This window comes from Pinus tabuliformis, chromosome 2_1, assembly GCF_031772625.1.
Source record: "Pinus tabuliformis cultivar Carrire ecotype Pingquan chromosome 2_1, CPIR1, whole genome shotgun sequence".
Taxonomy (NCBI): domain Eukaryota; kingdom Viridiplantae; phylum Streptophyta; class Pinopsida; order Pinales; family Pinaceae; genus Pinus; species Pinus tabuliformis.
Genome location: NC_142299.1, coordinates 234,687,137 through 234,700,250, shown reverse-complemented (window position 1 = coordinate 234,700,250; position 13,114 = coordinate 234,687,137). Strand labels below are relative to the sequence as shown.

The 13,114-nt window shown below is 31.3% G+C and overlaps 1 protein-coding gene across 1 annotated transcript; it reads right to left on the bottom strand.

The window, feature by feature from the left end:
- Nucleotides 1-11,023: 11,023 nt before the first annotated feature.
- LOC149199589 (flowering-promoting factor 1-like) lies at nucleotides 11,024-12,742 on the bottom strand. Its single transcript, XM_089399416.1, has one exon. The coding sequence runs from the start codon at nucleotides 11,697-11,699 to the stop codon at nucleotides 11,358-11,360; it is 342 nt and encodes a 113-aa protein (XP_089255542.1). The 5' UTR covers nucleotides 11,700-12,742; the 3' UTR covers nucleotides 11,024-11,357.
- Nucleotides 12,743-13,114: the final 372 nt, after the last annotated feature.

Below are 13,114 nucleotides of genomic sequence, written 5' to 3'. Positions count from 1 at the left end.
CTCTTTTTGAAGTTGATAATTGAAATATTTTATTTCTAGATGAGAATGAAAGTCCAATATTTTTACCACATCTCCTTTAGATTGGGTTGTAATATCAACAATTTTAAAATATGTATCAACTTGAAGTTGACCATAGATGAAATTATACATCTCCCTCGTACAGCCTCTCAGCACAATAATTTTTAATATAAATATTATATTTATGAAGTACAAAATGAATATGGAAACAAATTAGGATTAAGACGTATCAACTTTAATATCTTCATATTTAAAATATTAATCTTATAAAATACAATATTAAATCAATAACATAAATTTTATATTTTAAATGCCAAAGGCTATGTTATGCAATGTAATTTTAGATATTGAATTAGATTAGGTTTTCCTAAATTTTGTTAGGGGAATTAGATTTTTAAAATCACATAAATATTCTTAATCATATATTAATAAATAATAAAATTTGATATAAATTATGAACTCTTTAAAAGAAATGGTTATGGTTTTTATGTCAAATTAATCTAGTTTAAAGGTCAAAACCTTTTACATTTCTAACAAAATTTTCATCCTTTAAACTCGGGAATGTTTAGAAAAGATTGGATTTTCTATATTTGTGACTACATACTACTATTTTAAGTTGAACTGTCTTATATATCTGCGAAAAAATTCCTACAATGACTAGATATTTGTGTAACATCAAAAGAATTTGAAAGAGAAACTATCCATCAATATTTGCCCCAGAAATAGAGATGTCTATAGTCTCATCATTTTCAGGATGACTAAATATTTGTGTAACATCAAAATATTTTGAAAGAGAAACTATCCATCAATATTTTCCCCAGAAATAGAGATGTCTATAGTCTCATCATTTTCAGGTCGTGTCCATTGGGGGGGAAGAAGACATTTCCTCATTAATTGCCTTGGTTGTCATCTCCTACTAAATTAATGCCTCTCTTTGCTACTCTTCGCATTCTTCATTCACAACCATTATTGGTCCAAATGCCATAATTCCAATCAAAGGAATCATTCTTTCCAAATTGGGGCTTAATCTCTCAATAACTACTTGTAATATGTCCAGCTTCGACTGCATCAAACTAATTCTATGATTCAAGGGTGTGAAGTGTACTTGATATGCTATCAACACCATTTCCCCTTTCCCATAAAGCAAAGGCATAATGAAATCCATTTTTGTAGCTAGCTGAGCCAATTCACCGAGAATTTCATCTTTCTCAGCAGTGGTATGGCACTCCATGCAAACTCCCACAGCCCTAGCCTTCCTTACTTTAGCTTAAATAATATCCCACACTAATAATCCTCAAGGAACAATGCAACACAACCTTCGCTTATAAAGGTGCAAGCCAAACTCCCCATGCCCATTGATTGTCATGACGTTTCCAATATGATAATCAATCCCTTGCAATTGCTAGATAAGGTGTTCCATCACTAAGTTATTATCTCTATAACTTGCATCGTTCTCCATTAAGGCCGAATAGTACAAGCATGTATGCTACAATTGATGAATGAAAGAGTGAGTGCTCTTAGACCATCTAAAATCAATAACAAGTTGATCTGATGACCACCTATCCTCCATCGTGACACCTATTGCGAGGAGATACCAAGTGGGAGCATAATTCCATCCTTCAATTAAATGAAGGAGATACTAAAGAGTGTAGGAAACAGAAAGCATGTTCGACATTCCTTGGTGTATTCTGACATATATGAGTTGGACAACCCACCTATCCAATCAACCATTATTTCTATTTAATACCCCTGATGTCCATCTTGAGAATGGGAATATCATGGAATGGGTTTAAAAATGGTGTTGTTGCCACTCTGAACCATCAATCTTTGTTCGAGGGAGACACCCTTATTTTCTAAAGGGTTTGCTTCTGAATTTAGATACATTTTTACATGAAAGAATTCAATTTTCTCAAACTTTTCTATTTGCAAGTTGAGTCTATGTAGGATGGAGGATTGAATTGGAGCAGAGTCCTCTTTGATCTTACTAACCTGTTGAATGACAACCATCGAATCTCCGAACACCAATAATTGTCAAATAATACAAAATATTACCAAGTTTATTCTGTGCCACAAGGCTAAGAACTCAACATGGTTGTTAGATGAAATTCCCAAACCCCAAACATACAGGATCTTTTTTTCTTCATCGAGGTGGAAAATGACCCCTCCCTCTCCTACTTTCATATATATATATATGATGCTAATTAGTTGTATTATTTAACATAGTAATAAATGTCATACCATTGACATTTAATCTTGTTTTTTTTTTATAATGAGTTAGTAGAATTTTCTCAAGACAATATAATTTGCAATAACATAATCAAGTGCTCAAACTCCAATTAGATAACTTGTACTCATGGGTTTGGTAGTAGTGTCATATATTATGTGATATCCAATATCCCTATTTCCAACCAAATTATAAATTTTGATCTCTTCATTAGAGAAAATTTAAGGTCTAAAATGGGTCTCTTAAGGAATATTATAAAATAATAGTGAAAATAATAAAATAAGATTAGATTATATCATCGAACTTTAAAAAGAAAAGAAAACTACTTTTTCAACTTGTATTTTCAACTTATCTCCATATGGTTTTACTCAAATTTCAAGCAGGAGCACTCATTGGATGCAAAATTTAATTCCTCTTCCAAGGAGTACCTATGTTGTATAGTTTCGATGGTCCCTACCTCACAAAAAATGAGAAATACATGAAAAAACTTGATTGTAATCACAATTTTCATGTATTTCTCATTTTTAATGTAGCAGGGTCCATCAAAAGTATGCAAAATGGGCACTCTTTGGATGAGAAATTAAATTTTGCATCCAATGAGTAATCCTGCTCAAAATTTGAGTAAAACCATAAGGAGATAAGTTGAAAATACGATTTGAAAAAATAGTTTTTTATTTTTTATATTTTTACTCTTGCTCCAAAAATGGTGAATCATCCCTCATAGTTGACATCACCATCTTGAATTCTATTGGTTCTTATAAAGTTGATTTTGGTTGTACATTTTTGTTTTGAGGCATTGGTCAATTATGAAAAGACCATGGAATGAAAAATTCGTATCACCTTTCTGACCCTAAGAGGTGTCAAGATGAAAAGCACTTTTTCCTTTATCTTTTTTAAAAAGAGGGCATGAGGGTCAGTTTTGATCCACTTATGTTTTGACTAGTCACAAAATAATTTAATATGGTCACTTTGGGTGCAACCACATGTTGAACCACTACCTCAATATGCCCCCATGGCTCTAAGAAAGCCCTCTTGGGAATTGTGTCTTACGTAATCATGAAAAACTCCTCACTTTCCACCATTGGACACGAGGGTCAATTTTGATCCACTTATGTTTTTACCAGTCACAAAATAATTTAATATGGTCACTTTGGGTGCAACCGCATGTTGAACCACTACCTCAATATGCCCCCATGGCTCCAAGGAAGCCCTCTTGGAAATTGTGTCTTACATAATGGTGAAAAACTCCTCACTTTCCACCATTGGATCCAACCCCTTTGGACATGTTAGATAGTTTGCCTATACTCACATTTAATCTAATTTTCAAAATATTTGTCATACTACACATTTTATGATGATCTTATAATGCTTCTCTTAATACTTTTAGAGCATAAAATTACAATGTGTTTGGAGCAATCACTTTCCTTCCCAAGACCGCATAGACCATACCAATCTTATTAGATATTAATCATCATTACTATAATCAAATTTTAAATTTATAATAAAATATATTTCATTTTAAAAAAATGTTATTTATGGCTTTACATATATATAAATAATTAGCAATTATAGAAATACAATATCTCAACTTATAAAATATTTATTATTTTATTATTAATTATGTATATTTATCCTAGCAAATAATATTCGCTATAATATAAAGTTAAATATATTTATAAATATTAAAATAAATATATTTATATGATTAAATTAAAGACAGTTATATTAAATAAGATATGAAATTATAAAAAACACAAAATAATTATTATTTGAAATCATAACCTTATGAAAAATGTTATTTTAGGTGTTATAGCCAAATGAATTACATTATACAATGTAATAGGTATATATTAGTTAATGTATATACATTATAACATTTAAGATATATAAATATAACATGTTAAATTAGTTATATTTATATAAATTATAATGTAATTGTTTATTTAAAAATATAAAATTTGATATCACTTTATATAATTAATTTAAATTTTATTTTAAACTTTTAACTAATAAAGTTAACTTTTCTTATCTCATAATACTTTCAGTTATTTTATATCATATAAAATAAAAACAATTATAGCAAAATATATACCTTAAATGATTTAATAATATAATAAAATATTATAAATTATCATTTTATATAACATTTTATTATATAAAGATCAAAGAGGCCGTTCTGCACATAGAAAATTTGAATTAGATGATTTATTTGGTGTAATTTTAATACAATGCATTAAATCACTTATATCTTGTTATTAGCTTAGATATATTAGATCATTTCTATATGGTGCATTTTAAGAATTTAAGTATATTATATTAAATTATTTATATTTTATAAATTATTTAAAAAATAATAATATAAATTATAATTATTTATTGAATTATACATAATTTAAGTTTTATTATTTTTTATTTAAAAAATTATTCTAAAATAAAAAAAAAAAAATATTCATATAATTTGAATTTTTATATAACTCAATATCAAATAAGCTATTATCAAAAAAATTATTCACACATATAGCTTTGTATAATTTAAAATTTGGAATCATTACAATATAATTTCTTCATAATCAAAGAATGTTATTCTATAAATTTAATATAAAGTCATTTAAGAACTTTTATTTTTTAAAATAAACAAAGCCTCATAGCTAGTGTTCTCTATCTCTATCGCTTACTTTAATAAAATATTTTAATGTCATAATGTCTTGTATGTACTCCAAACAATAATAAAATTGTAAAATGAGTTATATGAATATTTGTTTAAACCCTTTTTTATTAATTTTTAAAATATAATTAAACATTTTTCTGGTATATAAAGGTTATATATATATATATATATATATATATATATATATATATCTAATGATAACAAGTTAATAATTATTTATTTAATATTGAATGATGGCAATTTTTTTTATATAATGCTCATATTATAGTACACATATAATGTCATTAGAGTATAGATTGATATAGTGAGAGTTGTACAAATTGTACGGCATGTTATTTTTACATATTTTTTCAAATTTATATTTTTTAAATTAAAAAATAAAACCCATAAAAATGGTCTATTCAATACTTTACAACAATGAGAAAATGGAATTTTTGAATTTAATTACAAACCATTTGTGTTTATGGTACATAGTAATTAATATAATGTTATTTTCAAATTATTTATATTTATTTACATAGTAATTAGTGATAAAGTACATAGTAATTAATAATATAGTACACAAAAGTCAATTATTGTCATCATTACACAATAAGAGGCCAAACATTTTAACCCATCATATTTGAGATAAATAGAAATAAATTGTAATTTTAAATAATAAATTTAATTTCATAATGTTAAATTTTGGATAGATTTTAATTTTTTTAGTCAAAGAAAAACTAATAGCAAGTCAATAAAAAACTGAATAAGAGTGGCCGGTATAATAAGATGGATTTTTTCTTTTATATTTTAAAAATATATAATATAAAATTAACTATACTAAATTAAATATTCCATATAAAATTAAAAACACCAACTTATAATTATATTGTATTAAATACATCAAAACACATATTTATATATATAAAAAAAAAACTATTAATTTTATTATATGAGAATTCTTACCTTATATATTTATCTAATAAAATGAACTCTTATTCATTAATATAGAAAAAAAAAAAAAAAGAGTATTGCTATTATTCATTAATATAGAAAAAAAAAAAGAGTATTGCTATTATATGATAAATTTGACATTATATATTTCAACCCCACCCTAGAAGATCAAAAGTATCTCTCTATTTTAACTAGCCCAAAGAAGAAAATTAATATAGCAAAGATTATAACGAATTCTCATGAGCTCCATAGTGAAACAGGTCGTTGGGCAGTTCCTAAAACACTATGGATGGAAACGATCTGCCATATATGTGAGAATGGGAACATTGAGGATGAAAACCACTTCCTCTTAGAGTGCCCCGGGCACAACCACATTAGATCTCAGTTTCACAATCTTTGTTACAATATTGACCTTTCTAGCCTTTTACAATGTCAAAATTATAGTGAGCTCGGGAGGCTTCTCTCCAAGCTTTTTGAGCATAGGAATAAAATCTTAAATCAAAATAAATAATTTGTTTTTTAGGTCCGATAGACCAATATTTTTGTTACAATATTGACCTTTCTAGCCTTTTACAATGTCAAAATTATAGTGAGCTCGGGAGGCTTCTCTCCAAGCTTTTTGAGCATAGGAATAAAATCTTAAATCAAAATAAATAATTTGTTTTTTAGTCCGATAGACCAATATTTGGTCTCAACGGACGTTAACCATCATCATCATCATCATCATAATAAAATTAACTCTTATCTGATAATAAAATCAACTCTTATTAAATAAGAAATCTGACATTATCTATTTATATAATGAAATGAACTCTTATTCATTAATATGGAGAAGAAGTGATACTATGCAAAATTAAATCTATATTAAGAAATGAACTAGGGGCTACTATGTATCATGACAAACTAAAAAACTTACTGCAAAATTCAAAATATGAAATGAGATGAATTGTTATTATTTGATATATATATATATATATATATAACAATGCGAAATAAAAGATATCATTCTAATGCGAAATAAAAGATATCATTCTATATTCTCATTCCTTAATAGGAAAGTGATAATAATATATAAATAATTAAAAACCTAACCATACCAACAAAAAAAACATGAAAAATATAGTATAATGAGACGAATACTCATTTCTTCATAGGGGAGAGACACTTCCATAATATACAAGTATGTCATTATGATGAAATGAATTACTCCATGGCACAAAAGTCATGCTATGCACTACAAGATATGGTGAGAAATTGAAAATAAACAATGCAATGGGAAATTAAAAATATTGCATTTTATATAATGAGATGAACACATAAACTCTTACTCTTTAATGTAGAAGATGCCATAATATATACAAATGCGAGATGAACTCTTCTCTCTTCATATGGAAGTTGAGACGCTGCCTTTATTGCTTGACATGTCGTCACAAGTACATAAACTTATATCACTTCACGTGGAAGATGTCATTGGATTCTCATATAAGCTATCACCGATGGATTGTCAAATGAGCTATCACCGGCAGCAAAGGATGGATTTCTCTAATGGGTGGTTCTGAAGTAGTAATCTATCAACTGGAAGCAAATGATTTCATTAAGGAAATGATAACAAATGATTGAAGCAACAAAGCTAAAAAAGGACATTGATTAATAATATTTATGGAACAGTAATAACAGTCCGGAGCATCATATCAGAGAATAAATGCTTTATGTATCGAAGCAAAGCAGGGTTTCAAACAATAGAGGAGGTAGAAAATCTAAATTTATTAAATTATGATTAACATAATTTTTTTATCATTTTAGCAACGATTGATAAGATTATGGATAAATAACAGTAATCACAATGATAGTATCTGAAAGTCTCCCTAGACACACACAGACAAAGAAGTTGAAATAAGAAAAAGGGCGTTCAAAACTTCAAAGCTTAACATGCATGCATAGCCACTCTTTCAAATACAGCCCATCGTTTCTCAAACCTCTTCTGAATAATAATCCGATACCCGGTAGCGCTGAAATAGTTTTCTGTGGAAAAGGCTTGACGTGTATAAATTTATCCCCATAACGCTCCAGAAAATAGAGAGAAACCACAAAAAGCGGCGAGGTGTGACAAGTATCTCTCTCCTTCAACCGCATTAGAATGGCAATCCATGTGAAGGAAAAATGGCGTTACACAAGCTGGACATATATCACACCACATTAAAAACAGCACCAACAAATGGGCAAAACAGATAATACGTGCCATAAAGATTATAGTGGTTTATAGTCTACCACTATAGCGAAAATATTTCAACAACACGAATTTATCAGTTTCCCTTGCTAAGTTAAAAGCTTAGTTTTCTTCCGCCTAGCCTGTCCCCTTCTGGCAACAAAGACTAGATTCTACAATAAATTGTTTTAAATTGCACAAACAAGATTCTACAGATTCTACAATAGATTGTTATAAATTGCACAAACAGGCATTTCTCATTTTTAAATGTATGAAAGAAGGAAATTATTTGTCATCTATCTCATTTTTAAATATAAGAAAGAAAGAAATTATTTTTAAAGTCCATAAGGTTAAAAATATCTCATTTTTAAATATAAGAAAGAAAGAAATTATTTTTAAAGTCCATAAGGTTAAAAATAAGCTGTTTGGTAAACAAATTTGAGATCTCCTCACTGAATACATTATCAAAAAGAAATTTTAGCGTTAATGATGAGCCCCAACTTATCTACCATCTTCCTATTGAATAAATGATCCCCAATGAATAAATTATCCCAAGAACTAACAAAGAGCTAGTTGTTAGGATATGTACCCTATGAATAAATGATCCCAAGAACTAACAAAGAGCTAGTTGTTAGCATATGTACCCTATGAGACTAGGGTATGTACCCTCTGAATAAAGGAAAGGGCTGACTGCAAATCAATGGTGCAAAACACTTGAAGTTGCAGAACAATTGAGGTTTACACCCCAGCCTCACACTTGAAGTTGCAGAACAATTGAGGTTTACACCCCAACTCACACTTTGAAGTTGTTCTGACAATTGAGGTTTACACCCCAACTCACACTTGAAGTTGCAGAACAAACAATTGAGGTTTACACGCCAAGTTAATCGATCTGCAATAAGATGGATCCACGTTGCGTAACCTGTTACCCGGTCTCTCTTACAGACATTGCCTTGCTTTTCGTACTAAGTGAGCAAATAAGCTCAATGTTCGTATCCGATTGAACAAATAAGATCATACAGATGTACATCTCTAATTACATGGCAAAAATACATAAGGATTGCTGGCATTTTAACAACTCCAAATGCCAGTCAGTTGCCATGTTTGGATGGGATTGAAAGAAGCTTGAAACATTTTTTTACCAAGTCAGACTCTAATCACGAGAAAATCACAGTTTACGGATCTGATTTTATCATACAAAATTGTACTCAGAGTCACCTTGCATATCAGAAGCAAACCATCGACAGTCATACAAACCAGTACCACACACCCCCACTGCAGGATCTGCAAATTACACTCAACAAAGTTGAGATGTTTGTTTGACAGAGCGCGCAGCAAGGCATGAAACAGAAAATATGCAAGTATTTAAGACATAAAAGGAGCTGTTTGTGAGATTCCATAATATTTTAAGCTAAAAGGCAGAAATTACAGATAAATCATACAAGGCTCCATGCTTTTCCCCAAAAGTACGTGGAAATTTTCAACATATATAATTTACGAACGCCTGAGTGCACAGGCTCGCTTCCTAGAGAACAAAAAAAAAAGATATTCTGTAACAACTGCCCAGAAACACCATATTAGATTCAATAGCAAACAAAATGTTCAAAATTCCTTCACACAAAGTGATTACAGAAAAAATTACATACAAACCAAAGAATCCGAATTACTTCAAACTACATTGTATAACTTTACTTCATGTCATCTATCTGCTATTCCCTGTGAAGATAGAGCTCCTAGAGACTGTAACTCCAGATTAGAAGACAAACTTAGAGTAAAACGCTCTAAATCTAGTGGAAATTCTCAAGATGTATAAATTACGAACGACTGATTGCAGAGACTCGCTTTCCTGGAGGAAAAAAAAAAAAAAAGTCTGTAACAACTGCCCAGAAAACTATTTTTGAAAAGAAAACACAACTGCCCAGAAACACTCAAATTAGATTAAATATATTGATGCAAACTAAATGTTCAAAATTCCTTCACACAAAGTAATTACAAAATAACTTACATATAAACAACAATCCTAATTCCTTCTAACTACATTGTATAACATTACTTCATGCCATCTATCTGCTATTCCCTGTGAGGATATAGCTGCTACAGAGTGTAACTCCAAATTAGAAGACAAATTTTAGAGAAAAACGCTCTAAATCTAGTGGAAATTTTCAACATATATAATTTACGAACGCCCGAGTGCGCAGGCTCACTTCCTGGTGTGAAAAAAATAAATATTCTGTAACAACTGTCCAGAAGCACTCATATTAGATTCAATATATTCATGAAAACTAAATGTTCAAAATTCCTTCACACAAAGTGATTACAAAATAACTTTCATATAAACCAAACAATCCTAATTTCTTCTGACTACATTGTATAACTTTACTTCATGTCATCTATCTGCTATTCCCTGTGGGGATATAGCTGCTAGAGAGTGTAACTCCAAATTAGAAGACAAAGCTAGAGAAAAACGCTCTAAATCTAGTGGAAATTTTCATCATATATAATTTACGGACGCCTCAGTGCACAGGCTCACTTCCTGGAGAAAAAAGAAAATATTGTGTAACAACGGTCCAGAAGCACTCATATTAGATTCAATATTTTGATGCAAACAAAATGTTCAAAATTCCTTCACACAAAGTGATTACAAAACAACTTACATATAAACCAAACAATCCTAATTTCTTCTAACTACATTGTATAACTTTGCCCATGTCATCTATTTGATATTCCCTGTGAAGATATAGCTGCCAGCTAGAGAGTGTAACTCCAAATTAGAAGACAAATTTAGAGAAAAACGCTCTAAATCTAGTGGAAATTTTCAACATATATAACTGCTATTCCCTGTGAAGATATAGCTGTTAGAGAGTGTACCTTCAAATTAGAAGACAAATTTAGAGAAAGACGCTCTAAATCTACTGGAAATTTTCAACATATATAACTTATTTACGCCTGAGTGCACAGGCTTACTTCATGGAGAAAAAATAAATATTCTGTAACAACTGTCCAGAAGCACTAATATTAGATTCAATATATTGATGAAAACTAAATGTTCAAAATTCCTTCACACAAAGTGATTACAAAATAACTTACACATAAACCAAACAATCCTAATTCCTTCTAACTACATTGTATAGCTTTACTTCATGTCATCTATCTGCTATTTTCCCTGTAGCTCCTATGGAGTGTAACTCCAAATTAGAAGACAAATTTTGAGAAAAACGCTCTAAATCTAGTGGGCTTGTTGCTCTCAGAGTCCTGCGATTTAGGGAAGCATGATGCTACATAAATCCATAGCTGGTACTGACAAAAACTCACATATCTCTAACTTCAAAGGCACTGCGATTCTTGACAACGATATCATACATATGAATAGACTTGAACTTGTTGAAATCCCTGGGCAAGGAGATCAGATGAACAGAGCAGCTCTTGTGATACTGTAGAAGGTCCGGATCATCATTGTTATTATATCTTTCCCAACCCAGGGCTAGCAATTTTGTCTCCAGAGCAGCATAGGAGGTCATGACCTCGTTGGTAGACCTGTATACCAAGACCTTGCGTTTTGCGCTCGTGAGTTCCATTCCATCAATGGGTTCGGCCATTGGATTGGACACCAATCTCGCCACCCCATTTCTAAACACCCAGACCCCAGACATGCTGATTAGTCTTTTTGTTTGCTCTCCTTTGTATTTGTTTTTTTCTTTTCCCTTTCTTTGTCAGCAAGGCGTTCAGGTCTTGGGAACTTGCAAGCTATGAGGCCAAGAGCACGTGAGAAGAAGATGGGAGTGCAGAGATGCAGCGGGGATTGTGTGATATATATAATTTATATATCACAAAGGGAGGGAGAGATGGAGGGAGGGTTTTTTTGAAGGATTCAGAGGGGTGTTGTTGCTGTGGAGCAGCAGAGAAGGATTTATAGGCCGTTTATCTGCTAGTGGGTGGGTGCTCTGCGACTCCTCTGAGGGGATTAAATGGGCACGTTCTGGAATAAACAATTCTAGCAGTGAGCGCAAGGGAGCACGTTGTTCCTCCCCCTTTTTCAGCGACGAAAAAGGTTTTGATGCTAAGACTCAACTAACAACAAACCAACCGTGTAGCGCGTGTGAGTTGTATGCAGCTCAGCCCAGCATTCCAGGAGGGGAGTCTTTTTTTTTTTTTTCAGAAGGCGTCTCCTAGAGTATAGGTAATTAATGCCCACTAGGGCCACTACACACAAAGCATTTGCATTTCAAAACTCCCCCAGGAAAGGATTCAGATTCGAACCCTATGAAGTACAGTGAGCCAGCCCACATAAGCCCTAAAAACGACAGTACAGTCGGCAGAGACCGCCCTTTTTTTGTAACCCGGGAAATGTGATTATCGGGATTCCCTATACGAGATCGATCACGTCGCGGAAATTAACGCCAACCCTAAATGACTAGAGCAAAAATATCTAAAATCTTAAGTAGTCAGTTGCGGGGTCGAATCCGACTATAAATGCAAAACACTCAGTTCTGTTAACGGGTTTTAAATTGGCTTAAAGACTCTGGAATCTGAATATGGGTCGACCACCGAGGATTCCTGAAATGGTTAAAGAATTTGGCCATGATTTAGGGTTTCCGTGAATATCAATTTGACAGCCCAGGCGTTAAGAATTTGGCAAATGAATAATTAATACAGGGTTCCATGATTTAAGCTCGTTTAGGATTTCGTGAATATCAATATGACAACACAGGGAATAGTCCTCAAATGGTTCTGAACTCGGAAAATGAAAAAGATAAACCTGTCCATGGTTTTAACCCGTTTAGGGTTCCGTGAATCTCAGGGAATAGACCTGATTTAACCCGTTTAGGGTTCCGTGAATACCAGGGAATAGTCCTAAAATGGATAAGATAAGATCCTGGAAAATCAAAAAGATAAATATCCCGTTTAGGGTTCCGTAATAGTCCAGATAATTGATTAATTACAGAGAAATATGAAAGGGGCAATGATTGGAATCCCCACATCCCCATGGTTTTAATTTTTACTGATAAAAATATGATAAAAAAATGCAATGATTGCGATTGTATTTGCATTAGCTGAAAAACGAACC